This window comes from Paramisgurnus dabryanus, chromosome 4 (assembly GCF_030506205.2).
Source record: "Paramisgurnus dabryanus chromosome 4, PD_genome_1.1, whole genome shotgun sequence".
Classification (NCBI taxonomy): domain Eukaryota; kingdom Metazoa; phylum Chordata; class Actinopteri; order Cypriniformes; family Cobitidae; genus Paramisgurnus; species Paramisgurnus dabryanus.
In genome coordinates, this window is record NC_133340.1 from 14839368 (window position 1) to 14860782 (window position 21415).

A 21415-nucleotide genomic window follows, 5' to 3' on the forward strand; every position below is an offset into this window, starting at 1 on the left:
GTGTTGCTTTCATCATACTAATAAGTACAGCATAAGTAAAGACAAAAAGACACATATAACAAAACATTACCTGTCTAAAGACTTTTAACTTTAGGTTATTAGTATATTAGGTTTAGTATAGTTTTCAGACTTTCAGAAAGAACTCATAAACTCAAAGAATAAAGCACTTTACAATTACAAATATTTTAATCTCAAAAACTCAAGTTTTCGTCTAGTATTTATTATTGCACCTGAAATACAAGTACCTGAGACATGCTCACACTCCTTAGCCAAAACACTAAAACTTTTAGTGCTTTTGTATTTAATATAATATTTAATAATATTTGACAAATTACTCCATACAAGACAATCAAATTATATACATTCAATGAACACAACATACAAAGTCTAACTTCATCACATGCTTTGATGCACTCATTTCTCTGTCTATGTTGTTCTCAGTTATCAGTTGTCGGCTATGTAAACTGTGTTTTTTTATAAAGTGTATTAAACTCACACTACTCTTTACCCAGAATAACATGTACTTCTTCCGTGGTGACAAAGCGAGGTACATGATTTCTTCAATTTATAAAGTCGTCAGAAATAAAAGAGTAAGACTAAAGACATAGGCTAACTGATGATTCTTACATATGAAATACAAGCACAAAGTAATCTAGGTATATTCTTAAAGCGACGTTGGTTTTGTTACACCATAATATAAGAAAAATAAATCAGTATATACTATAAAGATTCACTTTGCTATCATTTCCAACTAATGTTGATTTATTGTGTTGTACGCAAACATCTGAACTTCAGTCAGCTTTTCGGGGAACTGAGCATTAATTTACTTTTTAAAGATTCTAACATCTAGTTGATTTTGAAAGATTCCGACATCTAGCTGATTTTTAACCTTTGCCTATACATGTTGCTTGGTTCACTGTAAATCCGGCATGCTTACCGTTATGTTTACCTTTAAATGACATCAGAGAATATAATACGACTTACCACATTAAAATAAAAAATGACATCACAGAAATCAGTAACAAACAATCTGGTAAATCGTGTGTTGCAGAACAACAAGTGAAATCTTAGTGTTGGTGCAGATTAAAAATACCTCGCTTTATTATATACAGATCCACAAGACAAATCAAAGATCTCATGTTGTCCATCATGTTACACCGGCAGTTTGATTATCGTGACTTCCGTGTCCTTTAGTGCACTAGGGGCATTATGGGAAAGGTAGTCATTGTCACAAGGCAAATCGAACGCTGTGTATGTTAAAGGTGCATTGTGTTACTTTTGAAAAAGATCCTTGACAAATATGCTAAATAATATACATATCTATATTATCAGTGGTGTATAAGGACCTTAGATAATGAACTGAATTGTTTTTATTACCTAAGAAAGAGCCATTTTCATGGAAGTCACCGTCATATACAGTAGCCCTAATCGTACAAACTGCTCTACAGAGCATGCTTCACCCCTACGTTGTCTCAGACGATGACATGTCTATCCTGCGATAGCTATCATATGCGTTTTAAAATTGAAGTCTTTTGCAATTTACAATCTCACCACTAGATACCACTAAACTCTACACACACCACCTTTAACTGGCTACTGTTTCCAAGATGCATTACGATCTAAGCCATCGCACTGGGAGAGAGAGTACATCATGAGACATATTATTTGTCATTTTATTAGTTGTTGTTGACACAATTTAATGTAAAGTCTAAGATCTTATTAATTTATAAAAAATAACATCTTAAAGATAACTATTAGGACTGAAACTAAAAACCAGCGTATTAGCTGTCAGTGATGGGAATAACGGCGTTATAAGTAATTGGCGTTAGTAACAGCGTTATTTTTTTCAGTAACGAGTAATCAAATAAATTACTGTTTCCCCCGTTATAACGCCGTTATCGTTACTGACATTAAAATGCTGCGCATTACTAAAATTGATCTCACTGAAGTGATTTTCAGCCGCGTATGCTCACTCTCTCAGCCAAACACTGTTCTCTTGTGTGTGTGTTGGGAGAAACATAACTAATGATGATTGGTGTGTCTCTGTGTTAGAGGGGGTGGGAGAACCACATAGCTGATGGTGATTGGCTTAGTCTCCAACGTTAGCCAACCAGAGGCAGAGTTCACAAACAGGCATGCCCACTCGCACAGTCCGACTCCGAGTCTGAGCGAGCGAGCAGTGTAAAAAAGTCTGAGCAACTTTGTCACTTTGTCGCTAAATTTAGCAACTTTCTATCACTTTAGCGACTTTATAGGACCAGAGGCGGATCTAGAAAATTATTTATGGGGTGGCAAGGGGGTGGCATGAGAACTACAAGGGGTGGCAATGAAGTAAGCGTCCTTGCATGGTTGTCGTGGATTCAAGAAATTATATACTGTATATACTATTTTCGGTGAACACTGGACCTCAATTTTTTATAACATTAATAAACGCAACAACAAATGTTCCTATAAGTAAGTACCCAAGCAGCTACCTTAAGCATCTCTGTAGCACCCTTTGTATTAATACTAAGTTAATACATACAGCTTATCAATATCTAAAAACACTGACTGGTTGAACATAATGGTATAAAGACAGTTATATAAATAAAATAGGATTGCCTAGTTTATATTAATGTAAAACATATTTGAAAGGCAAACATCTCTTTCTCTCATAACCCTCTTCTTTAATCCTTTCACTCACTTCATGATGGATTTCTGTCTTTTCACTTCTTTTTAGCTCTTTGCCATCCATATGTTTCTTTCCTTCATTACTTCATCTATTCCTTTCCCTTCCACAGCATATTTTTCTGTTTTATTTGTACCTTATTGTAAGTTATTTGAAATATTAGATTTTTTTTAAGTAACGCAGTAATTACTTTTCCTGGTAATTAATTACTTTTATAATAATGTAACGCAGTTACTAACTCAGTTACTATTTTTGAGAAGTAATTAGTAACTATAACTAATTACTTTTTTAAAGTAACGTTCCCAACACTGTTAGCTGTGTACATCATGAAACTGATTTTATTCCACATAAGAAGCAAGAAATCCTTTTCCTACGGGTGTGTAGAGCGAAGAGGATAATAGAGAAAATAAAGAAAAATGTGTTTTACCATGAAAGACCTTTCTTACTGGCACTTTAATATTCTATAGCTTCATGACTCACACCGCTGACTACGTGATGGGGGGCATGCGAATTGCTGTGTTTAGAAGGGACGGGTCAGGATTTTTAGGTTTCAAATCAGAGCCTGAAACTTGGAGCTCTCACTACTCAGATACGACGCTCTTGCATGTTCGTATAGCAGCATATTTGAAGGCTACTTTCAGGAATTCTCCAGTAAATTGTTTAAAGCAAAGTTTTTAACACGGCATAACTCAACTGTGCAGGATTCAAGGAGTTGCAGACACTATTTTTGAGGATGCTGCAAGGACGACCGGAAGCTTAACAAAATCAGGGAGAAACTTGTGGACGAACATTGTGTAAAGTTGTCTACGACGCTGGATTCTTGAAAAGAGAGCACAAATGTCACTTGAGCTTGATCACAAATGCAAGACTGCGTACGTGTGCGGTCCTCCGGTTTTTAAATAAATGCTTTCAGAACACTACAGGAGCGCGCTTGTTAATCTTTTGTGTGCGGTAATATCTGCAGGCGCGGATGTGTGCTTGCCGCAAAATTACTGCAAAACTGATGCCGAGCGTGTAACCAACCTCAAGAAAAAAACAGATGTCGTGAAAAGTCTGGACAAGCTTTTGATAAGATGGTTCAAGTGTCTGTTAACGCAGATGAACCGATCAATGTGTTCATCAAAAAAGCCCTGAATGCTATGTATGAATGTGATGATGAGGAGTTTGGCATTGCTAACATCCTCCTCATGTTTGCATATGTAATAGATGTATGTGTTGCCGTAGCGACAAAGAAAGACCAAATCAATGTGCGTGAAATTGTTGAAATTGCTGTTGACTTTATAATCGACAAAGGTCTTGGCGCATGCATAGACTTTCTATTGTATCTAGACAACATCTAGATGTTGTTTTTTTTTAAAGACATTTTTAATTAGACATTTTTAATTAGCTATCAATTTATTTAGATATTGGATTTATTGTATGCCATTATTATTGCTATTATTGTTGTCTTGTGTTGTTTATGTTTTGTTTTTTAATGTTTGCAATGTCGTTGGATGTTTGTTAATGTGGCTTCCTTGAGTGCAGAACAAATTCCCATTGGGGCAATAAAGGTTTCAATCAATTCAATCAATCAATCATCATAACCTTTGGTGATGATTGAAAACAATGCAAGTTCCTGGGACACATCGTACACCTGAAAAAACATTCACTTTTTCACGACCTACTTTTAAACATTTGAACATTGTCTTTTAATTTTTCTTCACCTTCTTTCCATCTATAGGCTGTGTATTTGATAAGTTCTGGTTTCAGCTCTTAGAAAGTTTCTGATAAATGTCTGTGTGAAATGTTACCACTACATTTGGTCATTTGGACATTTAGACATCTTGTTCATAAAAAGCGTGACACTTGTTATGTTATGTAAAAATAAAAGTGACTTGCATCAGTATGAAAAGCTAAATTTGCATGCATGACCTGATAGAAATTTGGTGATTTTGTTACTTGGTGATTTTTACATAGACACGCCAGTTACTTTGCATAACCTATATAACTCTATGAATCCTGTGCTTCAATAACTGAATCATGCCAACATTTTTACTCAAGAATTTTAACTTATCAGGACCATTTTAAGCACATTACAATATACCTTCATTTATTTACCATTCGTAAAACATGCGTAGTTGCAACACTACCATTCAGTTAGACTTTTCTAGACTGTGTTTTTTCTCAAAGGTTGCTAATATTTACAGACAACACACTACACCTAAGTGTATCTAAACAATGGCAATCGGGAATACCGACGTTTGCAAACAAGTGTAGTTAAGCATTTTGATTTTTGACATGATTCACAGAAAGCAACAGTGAATCATCAAAACGTTGCTAGTTTTTTAGTTTCCGAAAGTTTACATTTTTACTTGCAAACAAACCAAGAAAATTATTCATCTGAACACTTTCACCAAACCTATGTCTTTGTTGTATTTATTTAGACAATCTTTTGCTGTCATAGTTTTGATCTGTTCATGTTAAATTTCTTCTGTATATCTTCTAAAGATAAACATGGTCATTGTCCTTGGGTTTCTCAGATTTCATAAACCTTTGAAACCTTCTTCGTCTTAATGCCATCAATGTATTTATTACTTATTCATTATTTGTTATACTGTATGTCATATTTTTGAGTTTACACCATTCATTTTTATAGAAAGTTTCAGAAACTCACATTTACATGGAATTATGATACATTTTACTTTTAATTGCCCCCAGGAGTGAGTGCTGGTTTAACAGTGGTAAACTGTTATCATGCCAAAATTCTGAAGGTTTATAAGCCAAACAAGAGTCCTTCAACACCTCACACCATACTGATTTCGTTTAACTGAAAAACTGTAAAATTATGTACAGACCAGTTCAAATTGTAAAAAACAGTAGTAAGAAAACGAATAATGTTTAACTAGTACAATCGTCACTTATAGTTTTGTCATATGATGATGATATGATGTTTCATCTTTCAGGTGTTCAGGCTCTACACACCCGTAGGAAAAGGATTTCTTGCTTCTTATGTGGAACTCTTCAATTTTTCTTAACTTGTAAAACACATTAAATAAAATCAGTTTCATGATGTACACAGCTAATACGCTGGTTTTTAGTTTCAGTCCTAATAGTTATCTTTAAGATGTTATTTTTTATAAATTAATAAGATCTTAGACTTTACATTAAATTGTGTCAACAACAACTAATAAAATGACAAATAATATGTCTCATGATGTACTCTCTCTCCCAGTGCGATGGCTTAGATCGTAATGCATCTTGGAAACAGTAGCCAGTTAAAGGTGGTGTGTGTAGAGTTTAGTGGTATCTAGTGGTGAGATTGTAAATTGCAAAAGACTTCAATTTTAAAACGCATATGATAGCTATCGCAGGATAGACATGTCATCGTCTGAGACAACGTAGGGGTGAAGCATGCTCTGTAGAGCAGTTTGTACGATTAGGGCTACTGTATATGACGGTGACTTCCATGAAAATGGCTCCTTCTTAGGTAATAAAAACAATTCAGTTCATTATCTAAGGTCCTTATACACCACTGATAATATAGATATGTATATTATTTAGCATATTTGTCAAGGATCTTTTTCAAAAGTAACACAATGCACCTTTAACATACACAGCGTTCGATTTGCCTGGTGACAATGACTACCTTTCCCATAATGCCCCTAGTGCACTAAAGGACACGGAAGTCACGATAATCAGACTGCCGGTGTAACATGATGGACTACATGAGATCTTTGATTTGTCTTGTGGATCTGTATATAATAAAGCGAGATATTTTTAATCTGCACCAACACTAAGATTTCACTTGTTGTTCTGCAACACACGATTTACCAGATTGTTTGTTACTGATTTCTGTGATGTCATTTTTTATTTTAATGTGGTAAGTCGTATTATATTCTCTGATGTCATTTAAAGGTAAACATAACGGTAAGCATGCCGGATTTACAGTGAACCAAGCAACATGTATAGGCAAAGGTTAAAAATCAGCTAGATGTCGGAATCTTTCAAAATCAACTAGATGTTAGAATCTTTAAAAAGTAAATTAATGCTCAGTTCCCCGAAAAGCTGACTGAAGTTCAGATGTTTGCGTACAACACAATAAATCAACATTAGTTGGAAATGATAGCAAAGTGAATCTTTATAGTATATACTGATTTATTTTTCTTATATTATGGTGTAACAAAACCAACGTCGCTTTAAGAATATACCTAGATTACTTTGTGCTTGTATTTCATATGTAAGAATCATCAGTTAGCCTATGTCTTTAGTCTTACTCTTTTATTTCTGACGACTTTATAAATTGAAGAAATCATGTACCTCGCTTTGTCACCACGGAAGAAGTACATGTTATTCTGGGTAAAGAGTAGTGTGAGTTTAATACACTTTATAAAAAAACACAGTTTACATAGCCGACAACTGATAACTGAGAACAACATAGACAGAGAAATGAGTGCATCAAAGCATGTGATGAAGTTAGACTTTGTATGTTGTGTTCATTGAATGTATATAATTTGATTGTCTTGTATGGAGTAATTTGTCAAATATTATTAAATATTATATTAAATACCAAAGCACTAAAAGTTTTAGTGTTTTGGCTAAGGAGTGTGAGCATGTCTCAGGTACTTGTATTTCAGGTGCAATTATAAATACTAGACGAAAACTTGAGTTTTTGAGATTAAAATATTTGTAATTGTCTTTATTCTTTGAGTTTATGAGTTCTTTCTAAAGGCTGAAAACTATACTAAACCTAATATACTAATAACCTAAAGTTAAAAGTCTTTAGACAGGTAATGTTTTGTTATATGTGTCTTTTTGTCTTTACTTATGCTGTACTTATTAGTATGATGAAAGCAACACAAGCTGCATTAATGCAGGCCAGGCCCCTTGTATAAACACTGTCCTGCTATCGCAGGAGGACTGGACATGCTTTATGAGTTAAAAAACAAAATATCTCGGTCTTCACCCGGGCACTGCCATAACGATTTACGATTCAGAGTGGAAGCATCTCTCAGGAATGCAACTTTAAGGACTATGATCTGTGTAAGTGCCAGTATTATTACAGAGTGTATTGAACACTTTATTTGAAAAAAACATAATTTCTGTTTTGAAAATCAGGTCATCTATACAAAATGCAGAATAGGACATTTCAAAATTACACATAAATTTTTACTCTCTGGAGAAAATCCTCCAAAATGTTAATCTTGACCGAAATCATTGTTCATTATTCTTGTAGATTGTATTTCATCTGCCGCTTTGAGAAACCTTTTTTATTCTGTTGATACTTTTGAAAATGTTTTTTGCAATCAGGCGTATCCATACAATTTAAAACATATTTTCTAGTCTAACTTTATTTAATTACAGCTAATTTTTACAATGAATATAGCTTAAGAAACTGGTATGGCTATTTAAAGAAAAGAAAGAAACACTTAATTTCTTTGATTATTTCACCAAAAAAATTGTGTTTAATGAAAATATTCAGTGAGAGGATTTCGCAATATTTCAATTTCATCCCCTGATCAAAATAATTTGTAGAGAGACCGCTCAAACCATACCAACATGGCAGATTATAATGATGTCACGCATTCCAAAATTGCGCATGTTAAAAGTTTAAGTTTTTTCGGCACTCACCGGAGTATCGCACGAGCTGCATGGCCTATCCATGTTTGTGAATGTTGTAACTCTGATTTCCCTGGCTTTTATTATACATATTGGGCCCCACCTTATATAAATTATGATGGGAGCATGGAATGTGTTTTAATGAAGACCACTTATGTAAACACTGTTTTTATTGTTTTATCGTAGGAGGACATGATTTAACGCGCCCCGGAGATAACCCCGGACGTAAACATGTCAACGTGACGTGGGCGTACCGGTTAAAAGTTCAACGTGACGTGAGCGGTCCGGTTAAAAGTTCAATGCTACGTGGGCGGTCGGTTCAAAAGTTCAGCGCGACGTGGGTGGTCCCGGTCAAAAGTTCACGACGTGGGAGGTCCGGTCAAAGGTTCACGACGTGGGAGGTCCGGTCAAAGGTTAAACCCTCCCCGGAGGTCAAAGGTTCACGACGTGGGTGGTCCGGTCAAAGGTCACCCCTCCCTCGCAGGTCAAAAGGTTAGCCCCTCCCTGAGGTCAAAGGGCACCATCAATAATTTTTATGTGACAGTATGTGCCCTATATATACTACTCACACCAGTCCTCAGGTCTCTACACTGGCTACCAGTTAAATTTAGGATTGATTTTAAAGTACTATTAATGGTATATAAATCACTCAATGGACTAGGACCTCAATACATTACTGATATGCTCATTGAATATAAACCCAACAGATCACTCAGATCGTAAGGATCACATCAGCTAGAAATACCAAGGGTTCACTCAAAGCAAGGAGAGTCAGCTTTTAGCTATTATGCCAGTCGCAGCTGGAACCAGCTTCCAGAAGAGATCAGATGTGCTCCAACAGTAGCCACATTCAAATCCAGACTCAAAACACATCTGTTTAGCTATGCATTTACTGAATGAGCACTATGCTGCGTCCGAACTGATTGCACTATATTTTATATGCACTATTTTAATTATTTTTATTTCTCTTGATTTTATTCTTATCTTTAACTGTTTTATACTTTTATTCCTGTTTTATTCTTTTTCACACATTTAAACAATTTTTATTAAAATCACATTTATTTTATTTTAATTGATATTTTAAATTCATGTATCTTTGAATTTTTGTTTTCTCATTTCTATGTAAAACACTTTGAATGACCTCTGCTCTGTGTATGAAATGTGCTATACAAATAAACTTGCCTTGCCTTGCCTTGCCTTGCCTAAGAGAAAACTATTGAGTTTTGTATTTCTGTAGTCCCCAGCATATCTATGGTATAATGTGCCTATGTCAAGAAATTGTTCTAGTAATAATATAGACTCATAATCCATACTTTTCTATTTTATACAACATCAGGAAGAATTCAGGTTTGCTGATACTGGATCAGAACAGCACTGAGACGCTTTACTGTTTTGTATCAACCCACAACCTTTGAAACGATACCATGGCAAAGTGATCAATATCTCCAGTTGGTGTATCTCAGACGCAGGTAATCACACAACTCACTCACTCACTCACTCACTCACTCACTCACTCACTCACTCACTCACTCACTGTCACTCTATCACACACATTTATGACCTTTAATTTTACCGTTGGTTTACTTTTATTTCAGGATACAGGATGTTTCACTCACAACAGTAGACAAGAGCACAAAACAAAATAAAATGGAAGACTGGACCAAAGAGGATGTCCAGCAGTGGCTCATAAATGTAATCAAAGTCCCTCAGATATATACTGATATACTTTTCAACGAGGATGTTTCAGGAGCTTCTCTAATTTTGTTTGAGAAACAAGACTTTCTAGATGCTGGTTTAAAGCATGGGCCTGCAGTTCTAATCTTTAAAAATGTGTCTCAATTCAAAATATCTTCAGATATTTTGAATAACAATGTCATACCCAGTGACCCTGAGACCCTGAACCTCTGCATTCAAGAAAATGATGGTAGTAGTGTAAAGATATGGTCATTGCCCTCAGAGGACACAAGTATTCCCCTACGTTTGTGTAAGCCTCGTCCTTTTGATAAAAGCTGCCCAACATTTGAATACACACAAAATGATATACTTCCTCCTGAGACCGGTCCAAGCAACCTCATTGATCCCGTGCATGAGTACAAGCTGATGGCAAACACAGAGAATGTATCTGAAAAAGACATCCTTTACAAATTTATAATGGAAGTTTTCCGGTTTGCTGCGGCATGCATGAATTCTCGAACAAATGGGACTATCCACTTTGGAATTGGGGATGAGCCATTGTACAAACATGGACAAATTATTGGATTAGATGTGACATCGCCAAATAAATATATAGATGAATTTGATAAGTGTCTCAAGCAGTACTTTACAAATCACACTGGTATTGTACAGCGATGCGTTAGGCCCCCTCAGTTCTTTAAGGTAAAATGTCCAGACAACATAAATGTAGAGAAATGGGTCATTGAGGTTGACGTTGTTCCAATGTATGAATTAACTCTGGACAAAAGGTTTTACACTGCATTGGACAAGAAGCGGAGGAAGTCAAAAACCCTTTTCATTCGTGATGGTGCAAACACCATTGATTATATGCAAGGCAAAAATCCAAAAAGAACAAGGCAGAATGAAAAGGATTTAAAAAATGATGTGAGATTATGGGCTTTGTCTAGAAAAATCGAAGAGAGGCATAGGCAAGCATATTGTCTTTTCGACTGACTTTTGTAAGTGGCTTCAGATAAAAGCTTCTGCTTTTTGCCAAAATTTGTATGTAAAGATAGATGAAAAGCACACTCGCCTTGTGACTTTATCAAGTCAAGTCAATTTACTTATATAATGCTTTTTTACAATTGTTTATTGTTCCAATGCAGCAGTACATGAATTAAAAACAGAAAACTATTATAGAATTTAAAAGAGCTGCAAGTGTTACTGCACAAAGTAAGCGGCCAGTTGTGCTGGGGTGAACCCAGGACGAGACAGAGAAATTAGCGTAGAGGCCGCTCAAATGAAATATTAAAGCATGCCATTAAACTGTAAAGTTTTTCAACTTTAATTTTCTTACTTAAGTGAAATACAACCTTCACTTTTTACAGTGTAGTAAATTCGCCATTGGATTGGCAAAGGGGAAAGGCAGGCAATATAGGCAAAAATCAGACATTAGTCGGCACCGCTTGGCTAGCATGCTATATGCTAATGTTCTTGTCTAAATAGGCAGAGGCCAGGTCACACCCACCTTTTGATGTCAATGTCCCAGATCAATGGATGTTAGTGTTTAAAACTCAGAACAGATTTTCTGAATGTTTGTACTGTTTTTTTGTACTAGTGATCTGTTGCAAATAAACTCAAATCACCTTTGTTGGGGCCAGATTTTGTCTGAAATTAGCTGCTTGTCTGTTTGTTGTGTGCATTGTGGTCAAGTTATTGTGTGTTTATAGTTCAAGGCAAGGCAAGGCAAGTTTATTTGTATAGCACATTTCATACACAGAGGTCATTCAAAGTGCTTTACATAGAAATGAGAAAACAAAAAATCAAAGATACATGAATTTAAAATATCAATTAAAATAAAATAATCACTACCAATGTCACTTCTATATATTTTATATTTACATTTATTCATTTAGCTGACGCTTTTATCCAAGCAGTCTTACAATTGCTATATATGTCAGAGGTCGCACGTCTCTGGAGCAACTAGGGGTTAAGTGTCTTGCTCAGGAACACAATGGTGTCTCACAGTGGATTTGAACCCGTGTCTCTCACACCAAAGGCATGTGTCTTATCCTCTGCACCATCACCACCCCATTTTGTATTTAAATATTCCTCTTCATTTTTTTTAAGGACTAAAATGAGTTACAGTAGGTTAGGGTTAGTTTGTTGTTTTGGCCTTTGTCCAAAGTTCAGTTTTCACTTCTTCATGTCTATGATTAAAAGTAAAAGGATTTGTTGCCTATTTCAGTCAACGTTATAATTTTTTGAACAAGCCTGATGCGCGAAGTTTCTTTTTTTTATTAGTTTTTTTTATTTGCTTGTTGTATTAAAAAGCTTTATTTTTACTACGATTTATTGTGCATGCAAATCATATTTGAGTTGTTTAAAGAAAACCAATGAGTGTAAAAGACAAGTTTTTTATTCTTTTTACTAAGGATATGTAGAACACATCCGCAATTGTGCATCAGTGTCTTTTAGGAATCTTGTCCAAGTTGTAGTTTAGTCAAAACTGGTCAGTTCTATCTGGCATTTAAGATCCGCAATTGAAACTGTGACCACAAACATTACTAACTCGTGAATGAAAGGCAATAAATCAGCTATGCCTTCACAAAACAACTTTTTATTTGAATGTTTTAATGTGTTGACACAAACGACTTTATTTGAATGTTTCATTGATACAAGTAGAAAATAAATGCGTAGTGATGTCATTTCTTGATGACATCAGGAACCGATGAATCTGCTTTTTGAACCAGTTCAATGACCTGAACTGTCCGAAAAGAGCTGGTTTGGGAAAATGAATCGGACTTTGCCTCACTATTATTTAAACAAGACACCATAAACAAAAGACCCACAAGGGGGTAAAACAAACCAATGACTAAGACATATATAGACCAATTTAGAGTAGACGTCACAGTTACGTCACTGCAAGCTGCGCGCGCAATGCGGTTGCAGAAAAACGGTGGAAATGAATTAGACACGAGTGAAAAGAGCAAGATAACTCACTGGAAAATGTCCGGTTGTGCTGTTAAGTGTCAGAATAAGAATGCCAAAAAAGATGGCTTTCATTTTTATAGAATACCATCGTCAAAGACATCATTTGAAGATAAACGTAGGTGTTTATGATTACAATAAGCCCTTAAACGGACAGAATGGAGCAAGGAAATCATCTGGAAATCTTTTAATAATTAGAATAGAAAATAAGTAGAGAAGATGTCCGGTGTTCTGTCGAAGTCTGTTCCCTCCATGTGTTTCTTATAGCGCTTTTATCATGTTACAATTATAATTTATTAAGGAAGAAATAATAAAAACTGTAAAATATGAAATATTTAATAAACGCTATTATATATAATACATGATAGTATTGCTTTTACATGTACTTTAGCGATTCAGACTGTAAAAATATTTGATTTAGCAAAAAAGAACAATACATTACATACATGCATATCAGTAGCCAAGCCATTTAAACTTTTGATCTATCTAAAAAAATAAACGTAATGTGATTAAAACGCTATAAGAAACATTGCACTAAAGGGAAACATAAAGGAATCAGACTTCGACAGAACACCGGATCCATAGAAATCACGGTTTAATGCTAAAACACTTCACAACCCTACTGCGGAGCAGTCACTTTCTGCAACCAGTTTGGCTCTGCCCACAAAAAACGTCATCTCTGTTTGCAAACACGAAATTGGTCTATACAAGGCTACACTAAACTAAACTAAACCAGGACTAGGATACAAAACAATAAACTCAAACAACACACTTGACAAACTCCCTTTCCTTTCAGATTACACAAGTAAATACAGACGTATGAAGAAACGAATCAGCAAGCAAACACAAGGGCATTAAATAGGGGAGAACTAATGACGGCAACAGGTGACATGAATCAAACAATAACAGGATAATAAACGAGGAGACAAGGGGCAGGGGCAGAAGACGAGACAGAAAGCACATGGCCTGGATAAACAAAGCCAGTGCTTTCACAAAAAACATGGTCCTGTCATGATCCTGCCTCAAGACTAATAATAAAACAAGATCAAGAGGGCAGATTCATGACAGATAACTTCCTCTACCAGATTTTTGTGGTTTGTCATGCAGCGAATGATTAATTTTTTTAATATATAATTTTATATTTATATATATATATATATATTAGAGAAACGAAAGTAAAAGTCTGAAAGGGTGGGGTGGGACAGATTTTTTTAACAAATAGAATGCTTTCTTATTCTTTAGAAGATTTATAGTTGCATTAATTAACCTTTGTGTTGTGGAGCAGTCAAACTAGTTTGTCAAAAAATAAAAACCTAACCGACTGCAAAGGTAATAGCTGTAGTTTAACTTAGAACAAATAAAAAGAAAGACATACAGACAGGAATAAAGAAATAGCCTTTAAAGGACACAGTAAAATGAATGGGTAATAAAGGGAAGAGCATGCATCAATCCTAGAAGAGGAGAAGGCTATGGATGTATGGATGGATAACATGAGCTCAAAAACTTATTTGTAAGTTCCTCTACCAGATTTTTTGTGGTTTGGAACCCAACCCTTGCAAAGATTATAGCAGTAGCTTTACATAGAACAAAAAGAAAGCAAGTATGAAAGAAAGAAAAAAAAAGGAAAAAAAATTTGAACAAATATTTTCACATAAGACAAATTCACTTTTTTATTAAAGTGAAATTCAAAAACTTATCCTGTCTCTGTTCATTGTATAGAATTAATGTGTATGTGAATTATAGCAGGTGTGGCCTTTTCCTGTTTGCATAGTTGTAACAATACTTGGATGTAGGAGGGTTCTGAGAGACAGACTATAAAGAGACCCAATGTCCTGTTTTAATCTGTCTAATGACAGAAAATCTTCAGCAAAGTACTACGAAAATCTTACAACGAATATACCTAAAGCAACTCTTTGAAGATCTGCACAATGGAAACTGATAAAGGTATAACATTCAAATTTGACATTTTTGAAAAAAGATGTATGTTCTTAGATGAATTAAATTGCATAATTTCTTTTTAATTGTTTTTATTGCTGTTGTTGGTTTGGATAATTCTTCTGCATATATAAATGTGCCATGAAAATCAATAATTGATTAAAGGATAATAGTGAGCTGCATTAATAGAAACGGTGTGGACACAATAAATGACACAACAGAACAATAAAGTTGAGCATTTGATGATTTTTTCATAATATTGTGCTAGTTGTCATCTTGTGAGCTGAAGCTAAAAACAAAGAGGGATATTAAAGGTCTTAAATATGAATGCTGATGAGAAACCCTCCTGGAATCTTCTCAGTCCACTTAAAGCTAATCAAACATTCCCTGTTCCAGTATCACATCTGTCTTTAGCTGCTGAACGGGACTAGTTCATCAATATTTATTGCCAATTTCTCTCCAAAGCATGACAGAAGAGAAAATGCCTCAAAAAACTTGTTTTACTCAATAAACAGAGACATTTTACTCCAACTCACAACAATTGTGAATACAGATGTAATACCTTGCTTGTCCTTTAACAGCACTGAGGAATCTGAAGAACAGTGATGAAATAAGAATAGTGCTGATTGGAAAGACTGGAGTAGGAAAAAGTGCAGCAGCAAATACCATCCTAGGAGAGGAAAAGTTTGAGTCAGATCTGTCCTCCTCCTCTGTGACCACAGATTGTGAAAAAGCCAGAAAATGTGTGGGTGGCAGGAAAGTAGCCATTATTGACACTCCAGGCCTTTTCGACACAAAAGAAGAAGATACAGAGATCGAGCGCAAGATTAAACAGTGTGTATCACTATCTGCGCCAGGCCCTCACGTGTTTCTTGTGGTTCTACAACTTGGGAGATTTACATTAGAGGAGAAAAATACAGTGGAGCGAATTCAGAAAATCTTTGGGGAAAAAGCATCAAAATACACAGTGGTGTTGTTCACTCATGGAGACAGGTTGAAGAAAAAAACAATTCATCAGTTTGTTAGAGAAAGCCCAGACCTGCACCAATTCATCATTACCACTAGTGGAAGATACCATGTTTTTAACAACAATTTAAAAGATTCAAACCAAGTGAACATGCTCTTTGATCAGCTGGATCAGCTTATCATTGCGAATGATGAACAATATTACACCAATGACATGCTACAAGAAGCCGAGAGAGCAATTGAGGAAGAAAAACAACGACTAATGGAGGAAGAACGACTGAGTGAACAGGAAGCAAGAGACAAAGCAGAAAGAAACAATAAGTTTCTGAAAACTGGTTTGGCTGTGGCAGGAATTGGTGTAGCTGTTGCTGTGGCTGTAAAAGCTTTATTTTGATTAGAAATGCTTGCAATGCTTAACAGTGTTGCATAAATATATTAGAATAAATGCCTGTATAATATTAATTTTGTTGCATGATAGTTTCATAGTTTTATTTGGTGGGTGATTGCAGTTGTAATGTAAATCTGTCAACAATAAAAATGTAAATTAAAATCTTTTGTGGCATATATACATTCAGCTTGAATTGCACAAACACATAATGGTTAAACTTTATTGAGGTTTTAATTATAACAGGGTGACTTTTTGAGCCGATTTTCCTATCAAAACAACTGAGCTATGAAGTTCCATTCTTTCCAGGAATGAAGGAGAATCTTCGACTGATTCTGGTTGGCCTTCAGGGAGTTGGGAAGAGTGCAGCAGGAAACACAATTCTGGGCCGAGAAGAGTTTCAGTCTGACATCAGTCCTACGTCACTTACAATAAAGAGTGAGAAGAGAGAAGCAGATGTCTGTGGAAGGACCGTGACTGTTGTGGACACTCCTGACTTGATAAACAGTGAAATAAATGTAGAGGAGGAGATGCAGAGAGCTTTGTCTCTGTGTGATCCTGGACCTCATGCATTTCTGTTGGTTATTCAGTTGGGTCGATTCACTGAGCAAGAAAGGCAGGTGATGGACATCCTGCAGAAGATCTTCTGTTCAAATGTGAATTCATTCACAATAGTGCTTTTCACCTATGGAGACAAGCTAAAAACAAGCAAGAATAAAAGCTTAGACCAGTTTGTCAAGGAAGATAAAAACTTGCAGAACCTGATCCAAAAATGTGGATCACTGTATCATGTGTTCAATAATACTGACAGTGAAAACACAAGTCAGGTCAGTAAGCTCTTTGATTTAGTGGACAGTCAGTTAAAAAGGAGAAAAGAGCCACATTATGTTAAGAAAACGAATGAGCAGAAAAACATCTGGATTGAACATCGCCGCTACTTTGCTGCTGCTGCTGCTGTAGCTGCTGCTGCTGGTGTCATTTATGTGATTTATAATTTCCTCAAGGCACCAACCCAAAGTAACGCCCAACCAATTTATACTCCAACTGTTCAAATTGATGAAATACCAAAGATGGAGAACGATGTGACTCAAAGTGAAGCAAACTGGGAAATTCCAAACCAGAACAAAGTTTACTTAACTTTAGCCGGTATAGGCCTAGCATTGTTTGTTTTGAGAAAAGTAATGAGAAGATAGTGAATATCAATGCATCAAATTAATGAATAAGTTTATCAGCCAATAAAACTGCTGCTGGTATCACATTTTTACACAAAGAGCTGATGACAATTTGTTTAATGTAGGTGAAATAATTATTCCTATGGTGTATGTTTAGTGCACGAGTGTACAAAATGCAGTTTGATGGATATAAAGAAAAGCTTGCCAAAGTTATTGTATAAATGCTTCTTTACATTTGATCATTCATGTTATACAATAAAAATGGATAGAAAATGAGTGGTTTGTCTTTTATTATTTCATTAAATTATTCTAGTAGTTTTTATGTTTTTTTTTTCTAAGGAAGCCAATGCTTGATTTTAGCTGTTTACCTGAATATATACAGATGTCCTATTAGGGTATTATTTTAATTTTATTTTAATTTGTTCTTGACAGTACTATTATGACTTATTTCTGATATCATGACATCATTTTGATATAATAATAAATCTTTATGATCTATGGTCCATCTAATATAACCTTACTCAGTGTGCAATAATAAAACAATATTTTCTTATTGCTTTAAAACAGCTCAAGATCTGCAGAATCCATGTGGTGAGCTCAGGATTGTTCTCCTGGGAAAGACTGGAGTTGGGAAAAGTGCCACTGGAAACACCATACTTGGAGCAGAACACTTCAAAGTTTGTTTATCGGCATCATCTGAGACAATGGTTTGCTGGAAAGATACAAAGAAGATTAATGGCACAAAGGTTGCTGTTATTGACACTCCAGGACTATTTGATCCCAGCTATACTATAGAGGAGATGGTCAGCAGGATTAAGCTGTGTATTCCTCTTTCTACCCCTGGTCCACATGTCTTCTTGCTGGTGCTTCAGCCTGGTAGGTTCACAAAAGAGGACCGTGACACAGTGGAGATCTTTCTTCAGATCTTTGGAGAAGAGGCAAGTAAGCACACCATGATTTTGTTCACACATGGAGACAAATTTGAGGGAAGAAATGTTCAAGAGTTTGTCAGCCGCAATCCAGACTTGGAGAAACTCTTTGCGAAATGCCAGAAGCGATACCATGTGCTTAATAATGAGTCCAAGGATGATGAAGTGCAGGTTGAGCAGCTTTATGAAAAAATACACAAGATGATTTCTGAGAACGGAGGACGCTGTTATACCAATGAAATGCTGGAGATGGCGGAAAGGGCAATTCAGGAGGAGAAACAACGAATCTTAGGAGAAAACGAAGAGCAGAACTGCAGAGAGCTAGAGGCACTGAAAGCCAAATATAATGCAGAAGATCTGAAACAAGCTATAGCAGATTTGTCAATGAAACTAGAGACAGAGGCAAGAGAGAGAGCTGAGAGAAACAACACATTTCTTAAGACAATTGTAGAGTTTTTGTTTACTACTCTTGAAAAGTATGTAATGAAGAAACTTGGGCAATGATTGGGTTCAGTTATGTGAATTTTAAATATAACAGAGAATAACTTAGGTCTTTTGATGTGGAATCTTCTGAAAGTCATTACAAATACAGCTTATTTTGAACTAAAGTGTATTGTGCTTTATTTGAGTAAATTTTGATGGCAAATTACTGAAAGGCAAAGTGAATTTCTCAGAGATGAAAACTACTGCTTTGTGATTACATAAAAAAAATACAGTGAACAACATAAAACATACTGTAAAACTCTTATTACATTTTTTTTCAATCACTAACAAGTCCTTAAGGGCGATTTATAGTTGTGCGTAGGTCCTACGGCGTAGGTTCCGCGTCGGTTTTCATTTATACTTTTGCGTCGTCCTCCGCGTCGACATGCAAACACATGCGCAAACCGCTGGTAGGCAGTATCCACGCGTGTAACCAGCACCGCGACCGTCAGAGAAGAAAAAGCTTGGCAAGTTAACCCACAAACGAAGAAGAAATAGCAACTTGTTGTGTATAATTTGAGAAGACCAGCAATGATGGAAGTAAATAAACAGTGACTTTTGTTGCAGTTTGAGTTAAATCACTCCTCAACTTGGCTCATCTTTGTTTTCACCATCACAAACAGAAATACCTATGACGCAGTTTTTTTTTACCTGAAGGGAGGGGTTCTGGTGGACCAATCACAGCGCTTGCGGTCTGTGTAGAGCCGACGCGCTGTTAGAAATTTTGTGAGGTGCACGTCAGGCTACGCAGAGCTACACACGGGCTACGGCGTAGGACCTACAGTACGCACGACTATAAATCGCCCTTTACCCATACTTCAGATACTTTTTCTAAACACTTAACACAGACTCAAACCTAATTTTCTTCTCAAAAACAGATTTTGTTAAATAAATTCTAACTCTTTATTTCAAAATATAACACATCTTTCTCTGCAAACAATAACTTTACAAAAACACTGGAAGTCTGACTCAAAATGAAATTATTCTGTCAAAGAATAACACTTGTTTTCACTTCACAAGGTACATGCATTCAATCAAAGTACACCAGGTTTCAAAATAATGGCTATTGTTGACATAACAAAAACTGCATAGACCTTTAATGTATGTTTCAGTGTTACAGGTATTTGGATGCAAAACATGTAATGAACATATTTTAAACACAAAATTTCTTGGTTGGGAACTGTATGACCACATGTACAGCAATGTTCACATTCAAAAGCATTCCAGTAAAAAACTAATCAGTTTTTGTCCCCTTACTGTTGAATACAAGAGGTACAGTATGATAGTCAAAGTCAAAGTCAAAGTTTATTTATAAAGCACTTTTAAAAACAGCAAGTGTTCCCCAAAGTGCTGTACACGAGCAGAATAAAATATCAAAGATACAAACAGTTAACACCATAACAGAAAAACATCAAGAGACAGTAAAACAATAAAAGAATGCAGCTCTCACATAGCATCAAATGCCAAACCATATAAATAAGTTTTTAGGTCCGATTTAAAAGCAGCAAGAGTTCGAGCCTGTCTAATATAGAGAGGTAAGCTGTTCCAAAGCCTCGGTGCCATTACTGCAAATGCTCGGTCACCCCTGCTCTTCAACCTAACACGTGGGATAACTAGAAGCAATTGATCAGCAGACCTAAGTGCTCTTGTCGGGGCATAAAGATTGATCATATCAGAGAGATACCTTGGTGCTAGGCCATTTAAAGATTTAAAAACAAGTACTAAAATCTTAAATTGTGTCCTGTAGTGAACAGGTAACCAGTGGAGAGATGCTAAAATGGGAGTGATGTGTTCCCGCTTTCGTGTGCCTGTCAACAGGCGAGCTGCCGCATTCTGGACCATTTGCAGTCTAGAGAGAGAAGCCTGACTAATACCTGTATAGAGGCCATTACAGTAATCAAGGCGACTTGAGATAAAAAGATGCACAACTCTTTGAAAATCTTTAAAAGACAGGAAAGGTTTCACCTTGGTGAGTTGTCTCAGTTGAAAAAAACTAGATTTAATTACAGAATTAATCTGTTTTCAAGTTTAAAATCACAATCCATGATAACACCCAAGTTCTTGACATGAGGCCTCACAAATGAATTCAGTTCACCAAGTTCAAAATCTGATGGCTTACAATTACCCCCTGGCCCAAACAATATAACTTCTGTTTTATTTTCATTAAAAATAAGGAAATTTCCTGCCATCCATGCCTTGATTTCCTCTAAACACTGTACAAGAGGAACCAATGAGCAGGTGTCTGTTAATTTCAAAGGCAGATAAATTTGTAAGTCATCTGCGTAGCAATGAAAAGAAACGCCAAATTTCCTAAAAATCTGTCCCAAAGGGAGCATATACAGAGAAAACAGAATTGGGCCCAAAATGGAGCCCTGAGGGACCCCACACGTAAGAGAAGCAGTAGAGGAGACAAAGTCACCAACATGAACTGAGAATGATCTTTCAGCCAAATAAGATCTAAACCATGCCAGTGCAGTACCCTTAATGCCTATGCATTGTTCTAGCCGTGCAATCAAGATCTTGTGGTCTACCGTATCAAATGCTGCCGAGAGGTCCAATAGGAGTAAAATCGCGCAGTCCCCTGAATCAGTGGCAAGTAGCAAATCATTAAAAACCTTCAGGAGGGCAGTTTCTGTAC

At 35.9% G+C, this 21415-nt stretch overlaps 1 protein-coding gene across 1 annotated transcript; it reads left to right on the forward strand.

Moving 5' to 3' along the window:
• The first annotated feature begins 14714 nt into the window (after nucleotides 1-14714).
• LOC135746679 (GTPase IMAP family member 8-like) lies at nucleotides 14715-18828 on the forward strand. The gene is made up of 5 exons (XM_065265335.1): nucleotides 14715-14851; nucleotides 16503-17385; nucleotides 17523-17580; nucleotides 17635-17644; nucleotides 17933-18828. The coding sequence occupies exons 1-5, from the start codon at nucleotides 14836-14838 to the stop codon at nucleotides 18796-18798; spliced, it is 1833 nt and encodes a 610-aa protein (XP_065121407.1). The 5' UTR covers nucleotides 14715-14835; the 3' UTR covers nucleotides 18799-18828.
• Nucleotides 18829-21415: the final 2587 nt, after the last annotated feature.